The following is a 23,119-nucleotide window of genomic DNA, read 5'->3' as shown; positions in this document are numbered from 1 at the left end:
GTCCTGTAAGGCCTATTAGCGGTGTGTAGGCAAAACCAAAACCCTACCACAGGGATATAAATTGGTGAGTCACTTCATGTATTTCCTTGTTCCTGGAGCTCTACCAGTAAGGACTGTGAGTCCCGAGTGACATACACTCTAGCACACTGGGAGCTCACACATGACGCGTGCCGTCTCGGTCTGTGCCTGCTGTCTGGCAGTCCTTACTGGTAGAGCTCCAGGAACAAAGAAATACATGAAGTGACTCACCAATGTATATCCCTGTGGTAGGGTTTTGGTTTTGCCTACACACTGCTAATAGGCCTTACAGGACAAATTATATTTCATATCCTATACATTCGCCTGAAAAGAGGTCACCTATATATTCAATTTCCTGAGTGATTTGAAGGTTGAAAAACCCACCCTGGTCCCGTCAAGAGGAGGGACGAATATACAACCTATTATAATCATAGGACCACACGTCTCCTGGAGAATTATAGTGGACAAAAAACTGCCTCTTTATTGACTAAAAAGTGTATATGTGTCGCCCTGGGCAAGCCAGGGGACACAGATAACAACACCACTACACCCCACACTCCAGGTAGGCACACCTGCTAACCAGAAATCCTTGTTGCCTTCCTCCAGGAGTCTGTGATGCACACCAGGGGGTGGGCCAGGCGGTTGGCTCCGCCCACCAAGGAGCTCACAACTCTGGAGGCAGGAAGTTACCAGGCGGATTAGCTCAGGAGGAGCTTGAGTGAACAGCAGAAAGCTCAGGGAGGAGCAGGAGTCGAGTCAGAGACATGAAGGAGTGAACAGGAGATTAGCCCAGGCAGGGCTTAAGTAAAGAAGCAGAGTAGCCCAGGCAGGGGCTAGAGGAAACAACCAGAAGTGAAAGAGAGGGAAAGGAAAGTGGAAAAGAAGGAGAAGCCTGAGAGCCCAGCTGTGTGTAGGGCTAGAACAGCAAGGTCAGCGACGGCGGTGACTGTCCGGAGGGGGACCGTTTGGAAGTTCCTGGAAGGACCCCGTTGGCTGTGTGCCCGGTGGTCTGGAGCAGTGTTCCGAAGGACAGTCAGCACCAGGGCAGGGGCCTCTCGGACCCCGGCAAGGCTAGGAGTCGCCCAATTTGCCGAATCCGTCAGCGAAGGGGACGCAGATCCCCCAGCAACAAAGTCCCGATTGACGGCAACAGCCCGACCATTACCGGGGAGACACCGCCACCGCCAAGGCACCAGTTTCCCCAGGGCCAGCGCCTGCGGGCAAAGTGTAGAGCTCCTCCGGCCCAGATTGCAGTCGGGGAGCGGGTAACCGGAGGGAATCCACCGCTACCATCAGTCAAACAGGTGCAAGGAAGAGAGACGTCACCGTCACCTACCGGGAGTGCAGGTGCAACCGTCTGTGGGACCGTCCTACCAGCCGTTGGTTTACCGTACAAACTGTGTCCGTGTCTCAGGCTGAGTGAGTACCACAGTGCCGCAAGGCATAGCGCTTCCCCCGCGTCCCTGCGCCCTCCAGGCCCTACACTTCACATCTCTTCACCGGGCCCCGGGATCACCAACCCCTACCCACGGAGGGGCAACACAACACCTGGCTGCTCCCATCACCATCCCCGGGACCCTCACACTGAGCAGCGGTGGTGCCATCACCACAACCGTGGGTGGCGTCACGAACTATAATCCCAACAAACACCCCCCTTTTCACTCACGGGCGAGGAGTGTCGCTCGAGACACCCCGGGATCCGGCCCGCAGCTCGAGCCACCAGGAGCAACTGCCGGACCCGAGCAGAAGGGGTGAGCGCGGTGTGCTGACACCCTCCTCCCCGCCCGCGACAACTTGGCGTCACGAACAGGATCTTACCGCTCTGCCGTCAGGTAGAGGTGCGCCTTGTTACCGCCGGAGGTATCCGGCAGAAAAATTTCAGAAGCCGCCATCTTTGGCACGAAAAGTTCCCGCTCGAGCGTCTTCTCGAGCAGTAGAGGCGCGAAGGCCAAAACCCCGCCCCGAGAGAGGAGGGGCCGGAAAGAGCTAAGGGGGACGCGATGGCGGCTGGCCGCATGTAGCCGCGGCTGTACAGGCAGAGACGCCAGGACTCTGCAGACTGACTGGGTTCTTGGAAAACACAACTGCCGAGATGTCCGCCCCACCTAGTTCTGCAGAGACTACCGAGCCGGTGTCTGGAACCGCAGCATGGTTGAGAGCCCGGGCGGCGGGGATCTGCCGTCGCTACCAAAGTCAGATCGGCGGGCTGATGGAGCAGTGGGCCGCGGAGGTAGAGGCCCTGGTTGCTGTGGCGCGAGTGTATGGAGTGGAGGCCGTGATGGAGGAGCTGGAAAATGACCCACGCCCCTGTGTCCCCGAGGGACCGGTCGCTGCGGCTGAGGGACCCGGTCTACCCCTGGCTCCTGTGTTACCTCCGTCCTGCTCGCTCGCGCGCTGCACCGCACCTGGCCCGTCGGGTGTGCCTCCCTATGTGACGGCAGCGGGGGCAGAAGATAGCGACTCCGGGCCTGACACCGAGTCTGTGTCGGAGGAGGAAGAGGGGGTCGCTGCCGTGCCTGGCCTGGAGGCCACCTACGTTCCCCGAGCCGGAGGCAACGGGTATCGGGCGATCCTTCCATGCCGTGCGTGCTATGCGCTGGAGGGGCTGGTGCCCATGTCCTTTCACCCCGAGCCGGGTGAGGAGGACGAAGATACCGAGTAGGGCAATGGAGGCCCGCAGCACCGTCCCCGTTGGGACCACCTGCTTGTTTGAAAAAGTTGAAAGTTTGAAAGTTTTGCCAAAGATAATGAAAATGATTACCCGAGAAGTCACCTGATTTATTTTGTTGATTTGCAACCGGCTGGAGCCGGCACCGTTGTCCCCGTGGGGACCGTTTAAAGTTTATTGGCATGGGAACTAGCCATGGACAAGCCCGTGAACTCTGCAGGGCAACCACAAACGTTAGTGGCTTGTAAATATGTTGGGTACCGTTACCGTTTCCGCAATGCCGCCTCCGGAGAGGCAGGTTGGAGGGAGGGCCCTGAGCAGAGCAGGCCAGGGCCCAGCCACCAAAGGGACCGGTGGCTACCCTCTGGAGGGAAGGACAGATCCCGCTCGGGTGACTTGTGCTGGACTGTGGGTCAAGGGGTGCTGCCTGGGTTTTAGGGGCAGCATCAGGGCAAGGTTGCTTGGGTGGGAGAGAGCGGAAACCGTGACCGTACACCGTTGAAACGTTAAAAGTAAAATGTGCCTCCCGTTTTGGGAAGAGTTGATTGAAAATGCTTATGTTATGTTTAACCCTGTTATCCCCTTTTTACAGAAAAATAAAACCGGTGTAGGACGGCAGCCCGCGGACGGTCTGCATTTTGCTAAGGGGGAATGTGTCGCCCTGGGCAAGCCAGGGGACACAGATAACAACACCACTACACCCCACACTCCAGGTAGGCACACCTGCTAACCAGAAATCCTTGTTGCCTTCCTCCAGGAGTCTGTGATGCACACCAGGGGGTGGGCCAGGCGGTTGGCTCCGCCCACCAAGGAGCTCACAACTCTGGAGGCAGGAAGTTACCAGGCGGATTAGCTCAGGAGGAGCTTGAGTGAACAGCAGAAAGCTCAGGGAGGAGGAGGAGTCGAGTCAGAGACATGAAGGAGTGAACAGGAGATTAGCCCAGGCAGGGCTTAAGTAAAGAAGCAGAGTAGCCCAGGCAGGGGCTAGAGGAAACAACCAGAAGTGAAAGAGAGGGAAAGGAAAGTGGAAAAGAAGGAGAAGCCTGAGAGCCCAGCTGTGTGTAGGGCTAGAACAGCAAGGTCAGCGACGGCGGTGACTGTCCGGAGGGGGACCGTTTGGAAGTTCCTGGAAGGACCCCGTTGGCTGTGTGCCCGGTGGTCTGGAGCAGTGTTCCGAAGGACAGTCAGCACCAGGGCAGGGGCCTCTCGGACCCCGGCAAGGCTAGGAGTCGCCCAATTTGCCGAATCCGTCAGCGAAGGGGACGCAGATCCCCCAGCAACAAAGTCCCGATTGACGGCAACAGCCCGACCATTACCGGGGAGACACCGCCACCGCCAAGGCACCAGTTTCCCCAGGGCCAGCGCCTGCGGGCAAAGTGTAGAGCTCCTCCGGCCCAGATTGCAGTCGGGGAGCGGGTAACCGGAGGGAATCCACCGCTACCATCAGTCAAACAGGTGCAAGGAAGAGAGACGTCACCGTCACCTACCGGGAGTGCAGGTGCAACCGTCTGTGGGACCGTCCTACCAGCCGTTGGTTTACCGTACAAACTGTGTCCGTGTCTCAGGCTGAGTGAGTACCACAGTGCCGCAAGGCATAGCGCTGCCCCCGCGTCCCTGCGCCCTCCAGGCCCTACACTTCACATCTCTTCACCGGGCCCCGGGATCACCAACCCCTACCCACGGAGGGGCAACACAACACCTGGCTGCTCCCATCACCATCCCCGGGACCCTCACACTGAGCAGTGGTGGTGCCATCACCACAACCGTGGGTGGCGTCACGAACTATAATCCCAACAAACACCCCCCTTTTCACTCACGGGCGAGGAGTGTCGCTCGAGACACCCCGGGATCCGGCCCGCAGCTCGAGCCACCAGGAGCAACTGCCGGACCCGAGCAGAAGAGGTGAGCGCGGTGTGCTGACACCCTCCTCCCCGCCCGCGACATATACACCACTACATCTATATACAGGGACCAACTACTAAATAACTTCATCCCTATCCTGGACATTTGAACAGTCCGCTCATGTAACCACATTCTAAGAGGGAACATATATTAGCACTCTGAAAAAGAGGACTGGTCCCCTGTGTCCTTTCTTGAGAAGTGACTCATAAAATATCCTCTGATGATCCCCTTTTACTGCGTTAGGGGGGGGTGAAACGCGTCAGGAGAGCAGGGGGATCCATTAGTAAAGTGGAACTCCAGGCTCCTACCTAAACTATCCAGCAACCTTTGATTAGGGAAACTATACCTAATATGAGAACCCTGGACAGCTAACGCATTGCCACTGTTTGTTTGTCTATGGTTCATTTGTTTGCACTTTTTTCACTTTTCTGGTGGTGGTTATCCCTGCTGGAGGCTGACAAGGACAGTGAGGGCTATATACCTTTTAGTAGAGTATAATTAGCATATACATCTACAAACAAGGAGGTAGATACAGTGCACATCAAACAACTACTAGCTGGACAGTGACGTACTAACATCTGTCCCCCTCTCTATAAACCACTGTCTATAGCTACGCTCAGGCGTGGGTTTAACCATGGTTTACACTTGCACTTGTATATATATGTCTATGTGATGTACGAAATTGAAAGATAAGAACACTACACATGTTCTTTTTTAATATTTATTAATAAAATATATTTTTATGAGAGTAGTCCTAGTGGTGGTATTTTGGTGTAAAAATAACCCAAGCATAACTCAGGTGGTGTGTCACTTCTGGAAAAATCCACAATTTTATGATATTTGTAGCTCTAATAGTAAAAAGTTGTAATTTTAATATATGTACTGTATATATTAATAAAGCAAAAACAAATAATTATTTACTTTACTTGCTTAGTAACTTTTTTTATTGCTGAATTTCATTGGTTAAATCTTCAATTGAAGGTTGGTATTTCATACACTTCAAGCCAATGCAAGCACCTCCCTCCCCCAGCACTCATTATCTCCTCTCCCCCTCCCACAGCACTCATTATCTCCTCTCCCCCTCCCACAGCACTCATTATCTCCTTTACCCAGGAGTCATTTTCTCCTCTTCCCCTCTCCAAGCAGTCATTTACTCCTCTCCCCCAGCAGTCATTGTCTTCTCTTCCCCTCCCCCAGCAGTCATTTACTCCTCTTCCCCAGCAGTCATTATCGTCTTTCCCCCAGCAGTCATTATCTCCTCTTCCCCAGCAGTCATTACCTCCTCTCCTCCCTCCCCCAGCAGTCATTATCTCCTCTCCCCTAGCAGTCATTATCTCCTCTCCTCACAGCAGTCAATATCTCCTTTCCCCTTGCCCACCCCCAGCAGTCATTATCTCATTTTCCCCAGCAGTCATTATCTCCTCTCCCCCTTACTTCCCCTCAGCAGTCATTATTTCCTCTCCCCTCCAGGCAGCAGTCATCTCCTCTCCCCCCAGCAGTCATTATCGTCTCTCCCCCAGCAGTCATTATCTCCTCTTCCCCAGCAGTCATTCCCTCCTCTCCTCCCTCCCCCAGCAGTCATTATCTCCTCTCCCCCAGCAGTCATTATTTCCTCTCTTCCCGTCCCCAGCAGTCAATATCTCCTCTCCCCCAGAAGTCATTACCTCCTCTCCTCACTCCCCCAGCAGTAATTAACTCCTCCCTCCCCCAGCAGTCATTATCTCCTCTTCCCTCCCCAGCAGTCATTATCTCTTCTCCCCCAGCAGTCATTACGGTATCTCTTCTTTCTTCCTCTCCCCCAGGCAGGTCATTTCAGAACAGTTTAGTGCCGCATATGCAGTTCTAGTTAAATCACTGGCGGTCTTATAGATCAGGATGCAGCAGCCTGCCCCTGCCATGCGTGTCAGCAAAAATGGCTTGGCGTGTCATAGGTTAGCCATCACTGCCCTAGGATATGCCACAGGTCAATCTGATCTCTATGTTGAATGGACAACTATTGACTATGATGGTCTGACCGTAAAGATCTTCAGAAAAAGAAGTAATATTCAGAAATTAAAGCAGAGCTGCTTCCATTGATTGTGTTCCCTAGAAATATGCCAAGCATTAATGTATATGGCAAGACAACTCTTGAAGATTAATAATAATTATTATATTTTTTATTTGTAAGACATGTCTATCTGGTGATATTACTAAAACTGTCATAAATATTATGAATAATATTTTCCGGTGAGTAATTGACAATAGAGTTCTGCTTATGGAGCCCTATTTTTTTTTTTTTTTTTAAGTAGCAACACATTTTTACTGCAATTTAAAAAATGGCAACTGAAATCTCCAAATAAGACTCTGACTGCAAGGATTAGATCAGGGAGGGTGAGAATGCTAAAAATTAGACTACATATGTTTGTAATGTTGCTGTCCAGTAAGGCTGCTTTCACACATCCGGTTTGAGCAGTGCGGCTCAATCTGGCTGTGAAACCTATGCAACGGATGCGGTGAAAACACCGCATCCTTTGCATACGATTTTTACATGCAGCCCGTCCGGTTTTTGCTGCCTGCGGCATGCTACTGAGCATGCGCAATGGACAAAACCGCATGCGGCGGCCGGATGCGGTTTTTGCCGTATCACGCCGCATCTGGCGTCCATAGGTATGCATTGAAAAATGCGCTGCATCGGCCGGATGCGGCGCGATGCGATTTTTCTTGCCGCACAAAAAAAACGTGCCAGGCAACGTTCCATCCGGCCGACGCATCGGCTAAATCTGCCGCATGCGGCAAAAACCGGACGGAACGCAAGCCCATGCGGCACAATGCGGCACTAATTAAAGTCTATGCAGGAAAAACGCAACCGGCAGCAAAAAAAAACGGTTGCGTTTTTCCTGTAAAGTGCCGGATTTTGCCGCACAGGAAAAACCGGATGTGTGAAAGCAGCCTAAGAAATGCAATTTGGCTCCATTTGTCCATTCATAGAACTTTCCTTTTTGATTTCCTCTACGTTCCAAAATGCTACATGATTTTTCTGGTCTAAAAGATATTATACAAAATTAGAAAAACACATCTGCTGTCGTCTAAGAAGATGACACGGCTATGGGGGAAATGCAATTAGTAACTAATGTTGGCTGCTGTTACTATGATGTTGGCAGAGGGACATATCAAAAATGGCTACAATGTGCATCAAAGTTCTCTGTATGCTAAAGGGAACTTGTTAGGTCCATTCAACCGAGCCGCATTCACATGTGTATGTCAAAATTTCCTGTCTAACCAGCCCTGTATAATGTTATTTACTAAAATCATTGTTTAAAAAAAGCATTTATAAAGTGCGCTGTCGCTATGCTAATTAGGACATTTGACTAGTCACAGCAGGGGTGTTGATTCCCCAGACTAGTCGGCCCTCTTTCCATACTATCACACCCCTGTGGGCATGATAATGTGATTTCCATCAGCCAGTGTCACTGCCAGTGCATAGAAATCTTGCGCATGCGCGCAGCTCATTTCGGAAACGTCAATGTGACTCAGAAACTGGGTGTACATGTCCCTGCTTCAGAGAGGCGCGCTGCACATGATTGGACATGCAGAAGTTGCCATAATGAACCGCGCACGTGCACAAGATTACCAAGAGCTGCAGTGAGGCCTAGTTGTGGAAATCACGTTATCATGCGCACAGGTGTGTGATGAGATGGAAAGAGGGACGACTAGTCTGGGGAAACAACGTCCAATTGACTAGCCAAAGGCCTAAATAGCATAGGAACAGCGCACTGTATAAATGCTTTTTTTAAACATTGATTTGAGTAAATGGCATTATACATTGCTGGTTAGGCAGGAAATTTTGACATACACATACTGTATGAAGGCTGCTGACTTGGAGGGAAAAAAGTTCCCTTTAATGAGTAACTACATTTTATTAAGCGTATTAAATGTATTGAATTATTTTCATACATTGTAAGGTTATGAACGTCTGTAGTATACTTTGCTACTGTACTTTGTTCCTTCTCTCCCACTCAGCGGCAGTGCTATTTCAATGTCTAGTTTATGCCTCTTTTGAATCTTCTTTTAACTGCTGATCTGTACACTACAGTATATGCACACATTCTATTTATGTGACTTTCCCTGTCTAATGCTCTACGCTTCCCACTCTCCAGTGCTGTTTCAAACTCTACTGAGGCACCTAGGCAGTTGAAATCTTGGAAACCCCCCCAAAGAAAATTATTTCCTATATTTTTAAATTTAATTATAATTTAATTTACTGATTAATAAAGAACAATAATTAGTTGAATCAAACTTCATTACTGTATAACCCAGAATAGTTAATTAACATACCTCGATCTCGGGTGTAAGCCAACATATATTCATCTGTGTACCCAAAGCTTCTACTCATGTTCTGTTATAATCTATTGTCAGCAAGAACTCTGAGCTACTGAACTCTCCTCTATTTGCCCTCCCTGTTCTGGCCAATCACACACTTGCCATACCCAACCTTAAAGATGCCCTAACTCTACAAATCGTGAATTCTGAACGTACCGGACACAGACTGGTGTGTCAGTCTCTGCAAGGAGAAAGGTTTTCCCCTTAGATGCTGTTTCATTTCACTTTTCATGCTCCTTTAGAATCTGCTTTCATCTGCTGCTCAGCAAAGATCCTACACTATGTATAAGCAATCACAGTGTGGGAAACAGCATTGCACAGATTGTTTGAAAGAGAAGGAAGCAAAATAGGGTAATGAAATATAACTTTGCAGTATCTGGAGGTTAACTAAATTGTTTAAAAAGTTTGTTACTGTTTAGTTTTTTTTGTCATTATTCCTTAGTATATTATGTGACTTGAATTCCACAATAAGTAGATCCTATATTGAAAAAAATGAAAAGCATTTTATAACTTCTGGTGTAATCCATTTTCTTTTATCAATCCAATATATGTGTTATATTGTGCATGCATAAAACGTTACCGATTGAGCAGAATAGCTATGGGGGGTCTATACTGGTAGCAGTCACAACTTATTCCCCACCCATAGGCCCCTGATACTATATAAAAGAACAGTCACACTGTATTAGGACCATGCGGAGACACAATGACCTGGAACAAGTCTGTCAAAACAAGGTTGTATATTCTAAACAATGTAATAATAGACCATAATATAGTTTATCGTGACATTTTCTTATGGCTCCACATTGCAGGAAGGTTCCTCTGCGGTAGCTGTTGGTGAGAAAGTTCTGACGTTAGCGACTGGAGACAGCCTGCTCCTACCAAAACAGTCTACGTAAGTTAAGATATAAAACCTTCACGCTGTACAATATGCAGAACTGTGGGGTTTAACCCTGCAGGACCATCCATAGTATTCAGATCTCCTCAGCGAAATTTCACCCTTTGGAATCGAAAAATTCTGATGTTGAATATCATTTTTTTTTATTTTACACTTTGATCAAATATACAGTATCTACATCAGAAAGTTTAGGACATTTGAAGAGTGGTCGTCATTTTCATTTTCATATCATACATCAAAAGTAGACCTGGAAATAAGAAGCTTTGTAGCATATCTTATCAGATAATTCTGCTGCTTTCTCATTCATTCTCAATTCATGGGTAAAATCTGTATTCATTGCTAAGATAGAAGATGACAGTTGGTACTTTTAAATTCTAGAAGGAGAAAGTGGCACACACAAATGTAGCACCCCATGGGACAGGTGGTTAACCTACTCGTCACCGGGCCTTTTCGGGTCAGGTTAGGCGATGTCACGTGGTGACCTTACCCGGTTACGTAGCCCCAAGGCGTATAGTAACTGGTCAGGGAAGCGAGGTATTGGGAAAAGTTTGTCGTGACGCCACTTGTGGTATGCGGCCAGGGAATAGCCGCTGCTGACGGGTTCCTCGCTGGGGCAGGTGTTAAGGCAGCTGGGATGGTGTCGCTCCCCAAAGTCAGAGCGGGCCCCGGGTGGATGATGAGGGTTATAATGGCCGTTGACGACTAAGCGCTGGGTGGAGGCACCGGTAAGGACAAGCCAACACAGTCTCTGCAGGTTCAGGGTGTAGTTTACTCACAACTTCAGCTGCCATCCCGGTCACACTAGTCACTGCCATGATGGGCTCCGGTCAATCCCATATCTGGTAAGGGGGCCACCACCGGTGTTTGAAGAGAGACAGAGAGAGAGAGTCCTATTTCTAGGGTGTCCCCCTCAGTAGTTAGGTACCCTTGCTGAGCTCCTGCTCCAAGCCCCTGGGCCCTTTAAAGTCCAAGTTGTCCAGAGATGTCTTGTCAGAACTATGGTCCTGACGAGTCTGAATCTGCTCTCGAGGTGCATGTGTTGTGTCTATTTCTCCCCCAAGTGGAACTTGCCCCCCAGGTGACTGGCTTTAGTGACTGGGAAGTCCAATGTTCGTATGGCCAACCCCCTGCCTACCCTGAACCAACCCACTCTGTGTGAAGGCTCCTAAGCTGTATGTTGTGTGTTTGAATGTGGAACACCAGTGATTAACCCCCTCCTTACCTGAGATAGATACCGCACCTTAATTGAGGTGCAGCACCCTGTGGCAGCCAGAGCCTCAGGGGTGCCACACAAACATTCTAAAGAAAGTTCTCCTGAATTAACAGCTACACTTCTTCATTGAACTTTATGAGCACCAACTGTCATCCCCTATCTCAGTAATGGGAAAATCTGTAATCACTGAAGACCGATTTTAACTATGAATTAAGAATTTGTTAAAATAAATGTTTAATTCACGGAGCAAATTAAACCAATTTGTCTGATAAGATATATTACAAAGTTTCTTAGCTTCAGGTCTACTATTGATCTAGGTAAAATATTAAAATAATGGTTACACTTTAAGTCTTGCCTCCGAGAATATCCCCATAATGGCTGCCTTTGGCATCATTTTTCTAAGCCTTAGCCTTTTATAGTTTGGTTTGCAGAATTAAAAATAGGGATAATTGGCAAGTATGGATTTTATTGTGAGTTTATATCACACACGTGACTAGTGAGGTTTACCTAGTGCCTGGTAAACCCCCATAAGATGTTACAACACACAGGGGACACAATGCAATGAAGGTCCCTGCCGATAGGGCGAGAGGTGAGGGGGCACCTCCTGAACTCACCTCAAGCTGACTCCTGAGCTTCCTAGCATCCCTATACAGGTTCTTTCAACCTGTTGCAAGCAGGATACTTGGGTCCCTCAGCTTCTCCTATACTCACGCTGCCTAGTGAGCAGGCTGACGAGGTCACTAGGCTCACCACTACAATACAGAAACACAGGGGAAGGAATACAAACAGGGGAAATAGACATGCAAGGAAAAGACACTCCAGGCAGCTGCAGTGCAGCAAACACCACTGCTGCAGACAACACGAAAGACTTCTTCCAGGGCAGGCTCCTTCCAAAGTGGACCACATAGAAATGAGGATTCAGTTTCTATCACCAGCATCATGTGATCAGATCACTTGATATAAATAGGGAAAGGGAGTGATCTCAAAGAGCCACACCTGAGATTGGCAGCTACAGCCTACAGCTAGGCAGGAAAGGGTGCTTAACCCTTACAGCACCACAAGCAATGAGATGTTATTAAATAACAGCAGTGGACCTGCCAGCAACAAGGTGTTGTTACCTTCTCACACCAGATTCACCCGGGCTCTCCCCTGAGCCAGATACACTCTTGACAGGTTAGACAGGTTAATACAGAACCAAAATATTTTTAATAGGATAAAAGCAAAAGAAAAAAAAAATGTAGATCACAAAATAATGTTCTCACCCTCCAGGATATAACTATACAAAATATGTGTGTCGTGGGCGGGGGACAGATCACAACCGGGGGGCCGCTCGAGGAGCTTGCATCTGGGTAGTGGCTGTGGCTTGAGTGGCAGCCGGATCCGGAGCTCGCACAGCCATCCGTCGCCCATGAGTGAAAAGGGGTTATTTACAGGGGACAGAGTCTTTGTCAGTGACGCCACATGTGGGTTGCGGTGAGGGATGGTGACACCGCCGCTGCCTTATATGTAGGTGCCCGGGGCTGATGGAGCGGGGCAGCAAGGTGGTATCCCCTCCATGGGTAGGGGAGGTGTAGTCCCGGGGCCTAGGGGATGGTGAAGGATTGCATGGAGCAGGCAACTCACAATTTGTTGTCGTGGTGCTAGTTGAGCTGGTGCTGATTTGGAGGTCAGTAAATACACGGAGTCCTTTTGTAAACCAAGGCCGGATGCCGGGAGCTTCTGGAGGGGTGTGCTGATCCCGCACACGGATATACAGCCAGGGGCCCTCTCTCCTCCACTCTCCATCTGTCTCTCTCTCTGGACTAGTCCGCTTGACCGGATCCCCTCTCTTGGCACCTGCGGGCTACAACCCTGCGCCGGTCTACCTCAGGTTCCCCGCGACCGGATCTCCATCGCCTGTGGCCCTCACTGCCACCTAGTTAGCGTAGCTAGTCCAGTCGTCCGGTGGTCCGGGGCACCAACCCCGACTACCACCCTCTCCAGGGAGCTCCAACTGTCAGCTTTCCTCTCACTACAGCTCAAACTAAAACTCTTCTGTCACTTCCTGAGCTCTTCTCCTCAGTCCCTCCCATTGTCCTGGGGGGGGTGACTAGGGCCTGATTGGCTGGTGTATACCTGTGTGGGGACTGTGTTGGTGCCAAGGAGGAGAATGGCCTGCACTTTGGTGGAGTTGTGCAGGCTCTGTGACAACCTGGTTTTGCCAGGGCGTCACATGTGTATTTTGCCTTAAATACTCAGGGCCAATGTCAGCACTTAGTGAACATGGGTAACTCCTGGGAATTTCTAACTAGTGTTTCATTAGCAATATCAGTTGTACTTCTATGGCGGGTGTCTGCAGTGCACGTATGGGCGATCTCAGGAGCTGAGCTCAGTCCGTACAGCTAAGATGTTGGCTGTTTGATACAGGAATTGGAGATAGCTTTGATCACAGTTGTTTAACCACTTAGAGACCGCTGTCAATAGCGACAGTGACATTTAAAAAGTTGGAAATTGGGGATCCCTTCAGAAGCCCATTTCCAGTGGGCACCACCATGAGCATTCTGTTCAGTAGGCTCCTATATCTGTTCAAGGAATTTCTTGATCAAGTGCCCTAAAGAGTATCCCTGGTGCTCGAGTACCAAGCAGGTATACCTGTCCTGCATATTTCGCTGTTGTTTTTTAGCCACTAATCATGAGGGGATTGCTTGCCTATATGGTTATGATGTAGCCATAATTAACCAGCTGCATCACATCATTGGGTCGCATCATGCCGCTCTGCTCACTCTACCCAGGAACCAGTGTAGGAAAAGCAGCTGGAGAAGGGATAGCGTATTAGAGTGATTATTGCCTTAAAGTCCTTGCTGCTACAAAAATAAAACATTTATTCTATTCTATTCTTTAACAATACCACTGTTAGCTGCATTTAGTGTAGGGAAAGCTGCTGGAGAAGGGATAGTGTATTAGAGACATCTAGGCGAGGATTATAGCCTTATTATAGTCTTTGCTGTTGCAATGTAAAAAATATATTCTATTTTTTAATAATACTGCTATTATCTGCATTTAGTGTAAGGCTAGCTGTAGAAAAATGGATAGTGCATTAGATGCATTTAGGCAGGGATTATAGCCTTAAAGTCCTAGCTGCTGCAACGTAAACCCGTAAGTCCTTTTCAGGGATAAGTCTAATCTATGCTATTCTCTAATCATACGGCTCTTAGTTGTATTTAGTGTAGGGCTAGCTGCTGAAGAAGTGATAGTGTATTAGAGGAATCTAGGCAGGGATTATAGCCTTACAGTCCTTGGTGCTGCAACATAAAAAAATATTCTATTCTCTAATAATACTGCTCTTAGCTGCATTTAGTGTAGCCCAACGGATCCGTCAGAAAACGTAAGGAACACATGGAAAAAACTGATGCAACGGATCCGTTTTTTCGCCAGATCCATTGCATCAGTTTTTTTGCCGGATTGTGCTGGATGGCAAAAAACGGATGTGTGAAAGCAGCCTTACAGAACATGAAATCATCCGGTTACTGCAGATATATACGGATTCTCCTTCTGTCTTTTATAATACATGATACTGTATATACTGTACATTTAATATTATATTACCATGAGCCGCAAAGATTTCCAGATATGTAAAATGGGCTGTCGCTACTTTTTGTTTGGTATTTGTTTGAGAACATTATAAACAGCGTGTAATGCAAGATTTGGACCGTTTTATAGATGCAAAGAAAATGTACCCCTGCCAATCAGCTGATCTCAGTCCTGGCAGCAGGCAGCCAGAAATGCTCAGTTCCGGAGCTGCTCCATCTTCTGATAGCAGCCTCAGCCGGGTACTGCACATCCTCCTCCTATTCTAATCAATAGGAGGCAGATGTGCAGTACCTGGCCGTGGCCGGTATCAGAAGACGGAGCAGCTCTGGAACTGAGCATACCTGGCCACCTCCTGTTGCCACCGGGACTGGGAACAGCTGATCGGCAGCAGTGCGGGGTGACGGACCCCGGCCGATCAGACATTGGTGACCTATCCTAAGGACAGGTCATTAATGTAAAAGTAGTGTACACCCCATTTAATCAGTATGACTTTTGTATATGTACTAAATATTTAAAAAAAGGTAAGGAGATTTTGCAGCCTAAAGAATTTATCACCTATGCATGTTGGATTGCTGGGATTCTGACTGCTGGGACACCAGTACCTGAAGGCGTATGACCAGGGTTAGGAGGAGATGTGAATAGGATGGTGGCCTAGTTTGTTGCCGAAAGCTCCATAGTCTATGACATTGACAGAATCAACCAATCACAGCTGTCACTTTCATTGGGCCTTGAATGAGGCATCAGGGTACTGAAAGAGGCAGGAGATTTGGGTTCGCTATTCTAGTGATCATGTGGGTCTTAACAGTTGAAACTCAACTGATTTACCATTCATACGTCACCTATCCAGTGGATTGTTGGTGAGTGGGTTATGCTGAAATAAATACTGAATAGTGAAAAGCATATTAGCTAGAATATACTGTATTTATTGAATATTTGTGTGCTGTTTTCTATGCTGTAACAATTTCTTCCTATTTTACTTGGAGCAGGTTTTCCTGGAAGAGACATGAGGGGTGTGTTGCCTTCTGCATTCGCATGGAACCGGCTCAAAGGAAAGCATATAATTAATCACTTGATCAGAGAATTTTCCGAAGAGAGCAGCTGCATTTTGATCATGACACAGTTGCCACTAAACATGTTCATGAATAAATTTGATATCGGATACATCGTCCTTGAATTAAGTTTTATATATATTGAAATGAAAGGAACATCATCCAACCTTATGCACTTTTGTCTAATTAACGTCTGCTGACGTAAAGGCTTTCCTTTACATCAGCAGACGTTAATTAGACCAATATAATTTGCATGTATGTATTATACTGAAATATTAGTGTAACGTGTATTCATCTGTCTGAAAACTATCTGAATTGATTGCCCATTTTGAATAATTCCTTATATTAGTATTTTTTTTTACTTTTATGATTATTTTTTGATTATTAGACAGGATTTATTTGCATTGTGACTTTGAAATAATATTACTTTATTGCTTTTATATGTGAGGAATCAGTGAAATATACCATCATGAGAAAACTAAGTATGCCGTCCTTGAATTTGATGGTTTTACATATCAAGACATAATTAATTTTGAGACCTTTGACAAACCAAATGTTTTTTTAAGTAAATATAACCTTGGATGAACAACAATACACAACAAATTACATTATTTACTTAACAAAAAAGTAGGCCAAAATAGAAACGTGGTGTGTGAAAAGTGAAGTACATCCTTACTCCTATTGAAATTAAAGAAGTAAGAAGCCAAGACCTGATAATCAAATGCGGTTAATTAATTGTTCATCAGCAAGTGTACTCACCACTATAAAAGCAGAAGTTTTCACAGTTTGCTACTTAATAAAAAGGAGCAAAGTTTGGTTTGGTGGGGTCAGACAAACTTTAAATTAAGACTGGTTTTGGATCCGAACTTGACCTGAACCTTGACCCAATGGACATCACTAATTGGGAAGTTCGGATCTCCACCCACATGCAGCCAGCCATAAACAGATCCCTTTCCGTCCGAACACCGAACCTCAGGTTTGCTGATCTCTACTAGTTAACACAATGCCAAGGAAGATAGAGATCAGCACTGATCTTAAAAAAGCAATGGTTACTTGTTGATAAATGTAAAGTAATGCACCTAGGACGGAGTAATCCTATAGCTGTGTATCTATTAAATGGAAGTAAACTCGGGACTACAGAACAGGAGAAGGACTTGGGTATTCTCATTACAGATAAGCTGGGCAGCAGTACTCAATGTCAGGCAGCAGCTGCTAAAGCAAATGAGATTTTAGAGTGTATAAAAAGAGATTGGAGCCTGTGATCCCAACGTATTGTTACCCCTCTATAAATCACTTGTAATGCCACATCTGGAATACGGGATCCAGTTTTGGGCACCACATTTTAAAAAGGACATTCAGAAGTTAGAGTCAGTTCAGAGGCGGGCAACTAGACTATTACAAGAAATGGAGGCCTCCCGTATGATGAGAGGTTGGAAATGTTAGATTTGTTTAGCTTAGAAAAAAGACGTCTCAGAGGAGATCTCATTTATATGTATAAATACATGTGTGGTCAATATAAAGGACTGGCACATGTCTTATTTCTTCCAAAGACAGTACTAAGGACCAGGGGGCACTCACTGCGAGTGGAAGAAAAGTGTTTTGCAGTGAGAAACCTGCTTCTATTTAGGTTGCAAAGTTGTATATGAACAAACCAATTCTGGAACAATTGCTCTTAGACAGACAAAGCCAAAGTGAAGATATTTGACCATAATGTTCTGCACCATATTTGACAATAACCAAACACAGCATATCAGTACAAACCCCTCATTCCAACTAACAAGCTTGGTGGTGAAAGAGTGATGATTTGGGCTTGTTTTGCACTCACAAGACTAGATTTTTTTTATCACTTCTTGATGTAAAGATGGAAATAACTTGGAAGATTCCCACAGTAACCAATGGATCATTCCTTCGTCTTTTTGGTTCTCAAATTTTTGGGATAATGCATTATCTGGCATTCTCATCTATATTATACATGTATATTATCATTTATTGTATATCCATAATATACTATATAACGATAGTAAATATTTATCATTTATTAATATATGTGATTTTTTTTTTGAAATTTTAATTTCCTGCCACATTTTACCTTTTTAGTAATTTATCCAACCCATTGTCAGGCTGTATCTCATTTCCCGAATATTATTGATCACTATGCTCCTTTTGACTTTTACTATTGTTGGCAAAGACCACAAAGAGCTAAAGGAGACTTGCTCCTGGATGTGGCTTTGTGTTAACAGATGCTGGGGGTCTCTTGTATTTATCTGTGGAAGGTCTGCTGAAATGACTTTTTGTTTAACGGTCTTTGGCTCGATCTCGAGCCATGGAGACTTGATGAGTGAGTGATCTGTATGAAGATCAATCTTGTGCAAGTCTATATAGGTCCACCATAGTTTTCTCCATGAGTACTTGATTGTATCAAGCCATCGAGTTGCTGGTATGCCTCTTTGCCTTGTTCCTTCTATTCTTCTGACCATTATGTCCTTCTTCAGTGATTGCTCTCTTTGTATGATGAAACCAAATGTAGCTTGGTGATCCTTGCTTCGAGTGACATGTCTGGCTTGATTTGTTTCAAAATTGATTTTTTGTTTATTTTTGCCATCCATGGTATTGATAACATTTTTCTCCAGCACCCCATTTCAAAGTCATCGATTCTTCTTCTGTCTTGTTTCTTTATCGTCCATGTTACCACTGAATAGACCAAACTATGTGCAGTGTCTTTATCACCACTGAAATATTCCTTGAGTTGAAGATCTTGTCCAGTGTCTTCATTGTTGATTTGCCCATAGCTATTATCCGATTGACTTCCGGTGTCACCATTTTTGACTACAGGGGAAGTAGTGGTGGGTACTACTGTGACTAACTACCTACAACCTTGTCTCCGGATTTCAAATCAGGAGATACTCAGAGTGTATTTATGCATGATAATAAATTCAATAAACTTTTTTTAGGATAAAACCCAAAACTTTATTAAGCAATCAGATATACAAATATTAAAATAAACAGGGAGACACACCTTGTTGAAGGAAGAAAATAAGCCCCTATTTCAAACACACATCAGTATTGCTAGTCAGATAAAGTACAAATATCACTAATCTTTTTTGCTCTTATTCATACATCCAGTGATTACTGTCAATAAAAGGTCAGTACTGTTGCCCAGACATTAATGCTGCACAAATGCAAAATGCCACTATTTCTATGAATTATTTTACTACCAATACGTTCAGACTCAAAAACGCAATCAGTGCACATCATTGTTACCCATAAATGGCAATAGCCAGCAACATAGATATGTATCATCAATTATCCATATATAGATGTACCAATGAGCACACAATAATCAAAATTTTGGACAGTGCTGGAGAATATATTATGTCAAATCAAAAGGCAGGTATAATACTTAAGCTATTGCCTACAAGTATATATATGCCGTTGCTGTCTAAAACCGGCTGTATGCAGCGCTCATCATAGGAGATATTACCCCATATGTATATTACAATAAATAATCTACAAATGCCATATACATCCAAGTTGATTCAAATCACCTGCAAAATGAAGTGCCATAGCATGCATATGGTCAGAGGCACAGATAGCAGTACATCAAAAAGGACTTTTCATTATATCTATAAAGGCACCGCGTAAATATCGCGCTCAGCCCAGGTGCATGTAGCACACATATTATAGTTCTTTAAACATATAGATAAATCAGTTGTTAAATATACATAATGTACTATTACGGTACTCATATATATGGACTGCCATCAGTGCACTCAAACCATGCGCATCTAATGCCCTTAATGTTGAAAATTGTATAAGCCATTTATAATTGCAGACAAATTTATACCGCACCATGGATGTGCATCCTTAGATGTTAAAGCATAAGTGTACCCCTGGGCATATTTTAGGAATAATCAGTATACTAATTTATAATTGACCCATGGTATCCTCAAAATCTCACAGGGTTTTTAGTTCTAAAAACATATATCAGTGTATATTAACACTATTGCAACCCGGCTATGCATAATACTCCCAATGCACATCCACGTTACTTGGTCATTTATAGATTTATAGCATACCTATAATCACATGCACAGCCAGCACTATAATAAACAATACCTGCTATCGCGCTCAATTAGGGTGTAAATAACACACCTGTTCACAGTCACTGAGCGCACATATATACCTAGTAGTACAAGTCAATTCAAAGAGTGCCTATGGTAGAGACAGTATTACAGAGCAACAAGGACTAGGACATGTGTAAAGAGGCGTGTGTCTGAAGAAGCATTAGTGAAACGTGCGTCAAAGGTGGAAGGACGGGCTGCCCCACACTCAGGTAATGAATTGATGTCAGATCGCTATTCAATACATGTGCTTATTAATTTACACATGTCCTAGTCCTTGTTGCTCTGTTGTGTGCTTATTAGTTACCGGTCTAGCAGGAGTTAATTTCTGCTAGCCTGTAAATTGCTTTTAGGGTCATGGGTTTTTGGAGATGTATCATGGCCACCTCCGCCATTTAAAAGATGGTGGAATTTGCACCTCCATGCCAAGAATAGCTTTATGCAATTACGGTCTATGTGCATGGTGATCAAGCTTCTGGTGAACTGCTATATATTACTCTGGTGCGTTGTGGAATTATTCTTGTCATTTGATTATTTCCTTTCCTTTTCTTTCTTTCCTCTTAAGCATGTTTTGTCTATACCTCTGTGAGTGATTGCTGGGAGTTTGAGTTTTGTTTTCCCCCAGTCTGTCTTTCTATATGGAATTTACCACTCCAGTCCCGGTTCTCTCCTGGGTTGGGGTGAGGAGCTATGAGACCTAGGGCTGATCATGAATCAGGGCTATGTTGGCAGTCCAGACTTCTTCACCTTCAGAAGTACATCTGGGATAAGGGACAGTTAGAGCCCCGTAGCTTGAGTGCCAGTTTTGGAGCCCCTATTCCCAGTTACTACATTACCATTGTGACAAGTATTTAGGGCTAGTGCAGAAGTATTGTAAGTCCCATGATCACAATCTGGGGAGACATAGGGTTGCTGTACCTCCTGGGGAATTGAAAGTGGTATTGGTAATAATGCTGAGTAAAGACAAATCTTCTTAAATTCCAATTCACCAGATTTGCCAAATTCACTGCATGTTGAAAGTAATGCTAAGCCTTCCGTTTCCCTGAAAAATGCGTATGACACTATTGTTTTTCTTCCTCATTCGCTAATCTTCCTCACTTCTAGGTTGTCACATACCATACGTTTGAACAATGTTATATGGTTTTCATTCCCTATCTCTATAGCTAAGCTTAGAGCTATGACGTCTGGTCACTATTCAGAATCACAACATAATGGCAGCTGCATTCCCTGCCTCTGTTTTTATACGGACTATGATACTTCAACTTGATTGGCTTTGTTACACCATGTGATGTGATAGCTGCAAGGTATTATAAGGAAGCTTGGCTGCCGAGCCCAAGGTCATGCGATCCTTCTTGGCTGGGGCAATCTTCTGCATTGTGTAAAATGATGGTGTTGAATCGCAAATTGTTTGCTTTTGCCAGATTCAGCGAACTCCTCAAAGTGCAAAACAAATTAAACTTTTATTGAATTAATACTAGGATATTAAAGAGATACTAATGGGATATACATATACGGATGCTACATTTACTGCTGGAAAAGGGGGGGTTGAAAAAGTAGAGGGTAGGGGCTGCCTTAATGACCTAAAAGGGATTGTTAAATACAATATTTAACTACAAGGGGTAGCCTACAGTGACTACTAATGAGAGCTATATTTCGACTATTGGGGGCAATCGTATAAAGAGTGTGTTTGTTATGTACAATCAGTACTTGAATTTTCTTAATTTCTAAACATATGGTATTATTTAGAAAGTGAAGAGAAAATGAGGTGTTTATAGCTAAAAAAATAACTTCTTGTTGAAGTTTATGGATTTTCTAAGAATTATCCACCTGCTCGTGCAGATGTACCACGGAAATGTGCAGATAAACAATCAGATGGCAGTGCTCAATTTAGTCATAGTTTTCAGATGTTGTTTTTGAAGAGCTTATAATTAGTGTAATGTCTACACACAGATATAGAGCTACTATTTTTACTGCCAATGTTTAAAGGTGTATGTATAAAACTTACAACTTACTAGAAAATATACAGTCTGGATCCATGGTGGCCTCAGAGTACAACATAGATGGTGCTACTGAAGGAAGGTGCCGGCCCCGGACCGCATGGGCTCCACTCTCCTTCGCGAAGGAGACTCTATGTGCGGATGTGACTTTGGGTGGTGTGCATGACTCTTACTAGTTTTTTCAGGCTGGTGTCCATTACCCCACTGCTAGTCGTCGTCGTGGACAGTCAGTAACTCACAGAACACCAAAGTTTTCTTAGTCATTCAGAATAACTCACTTTTATTATTCACATCATTATGACAGACATCGCCTTCCTTCCTCTCCATGTGTGGGGTACTCCTCCTCAACCTGTTCCCCCCTCTGCTATTTTGGATCTCATCCTCAAGCTCCGGGGCCTGCTTCTCCTCCCCCCTAACTCCGGTCACCGTTGTCTGATTCTGGGCCCTGACTGGTCTCTAGCCGGACGACTCTCTAAGCCCGTCGTGGTGAGCTGTAGGCTCTGGACCTCTCTAGGGTTCCCTGACTGAGGCCCTAGCACTGAGACCATGTCTTCTCACACTTGAACCTTATTCTCTACTGGTCCACTCTTGAGCCTTCTCTCCTGTTCTCTTTCCTGCCATCTTCCACTCCTCTCTTCCACTACCTTAACCCTATCTTATCTAATATCTAATGTGAAATCACATTTATGCTAGATGGCATCCATTGGTGCAAACATCCTATAATATTTAACAGTCTATACAAAATGGTACATGTACACAGTGGGGTGCAGCCCTCCCTACTACACTACACCCAATAACTAAGTTCAGCAGCTCTGTCCGAGTAGATGGCACAAGCTGCTCAGGTCACTCACTGGCTGCAGTCCTGTCATCAAGGCGTCAGACAATAACAGACTGCGAAAGCAGCTACTGAAGCTCAGCCCTGGACCCAGGGAGGGTGAGTAAAGCACAGATTGATTGTTTTCAGGTTTTTTAAACAAATTGCACCTGAAGACAGAGGTTTTTCAAACCTGGAAACTTCTTTAAAGTCTACCAAGGGGACTCAGGTTTAGTCCAATCCTTTGAAAGTCAAGAAGATTCTCTACTTTTCTTGTAGGCTTTGTGTCAATAGGTAAATTGGATTATATGCCCCTTCATATTTAGAGATCAGCAAACCCAAGGTTTAGTGTTCAGTGTTCGTACCAAGACTTTACTCAAAAAACAGAGTTCAGATTCGGAGTTCGGATACTCTACATATGCAAACCACTCACAAGAGCATCGCTGTGTTTGGGTACGCTCGGTGCTCAGTCCAGTGCGAGCCACTTGCAGTGTTTGATCGGCTTGCAATGGA

The 23,119-nt window shown here is 45.4% G+C and overlaps 1 protein-coding gene across 1 annotated transcript in view; it reads left to right on the top strand.

Moving 5' to 3' along the window:
* The window catches only part of HAAO (3-hydroxyanthranilate 3,4-dioxygenase), a 70,962-nt gene extending 53,888 nt beyond the window's left edge, over positions 1-17,074 (top strand). Inside the window, exons 9-10 of the mRNA XM_075338011.1 lie at positions 9,757-9,839; positions 15,612-17,074. Coding sequence (XP_075194126.1) covers positions 9,757-9,839; positions 15,612-15,690 — 162 coding nt within the window. The 3' untranslated portion in view covers positions 15,691-17,074. The remainder of the gene's footprint in view (positions 1-9,756; positions 9,840-15,611) is intronic.
* Positions 17,075-23,119: the final 6,045 nt, after the last annotated feature.

Source organism: Anomaloglossus baeobatrachus, chromosome 3 (assembly GCF_048569485.1).
Source record: "Anomaloglossus baeobatrachus isolate aAnoBae1 chromosome 3, aAnoBae1.hap1, whole genome shotgun sequence".
NCBI lineage: Eukaryota > Metazoa > Chordata > Amphibia > Anura > Aromobatidae > Anomaloglossus > Anomaloglossus baeobatrachus.
This window is presented reverse-complemented; position numbering and strand designations above follow the sequence as displayed.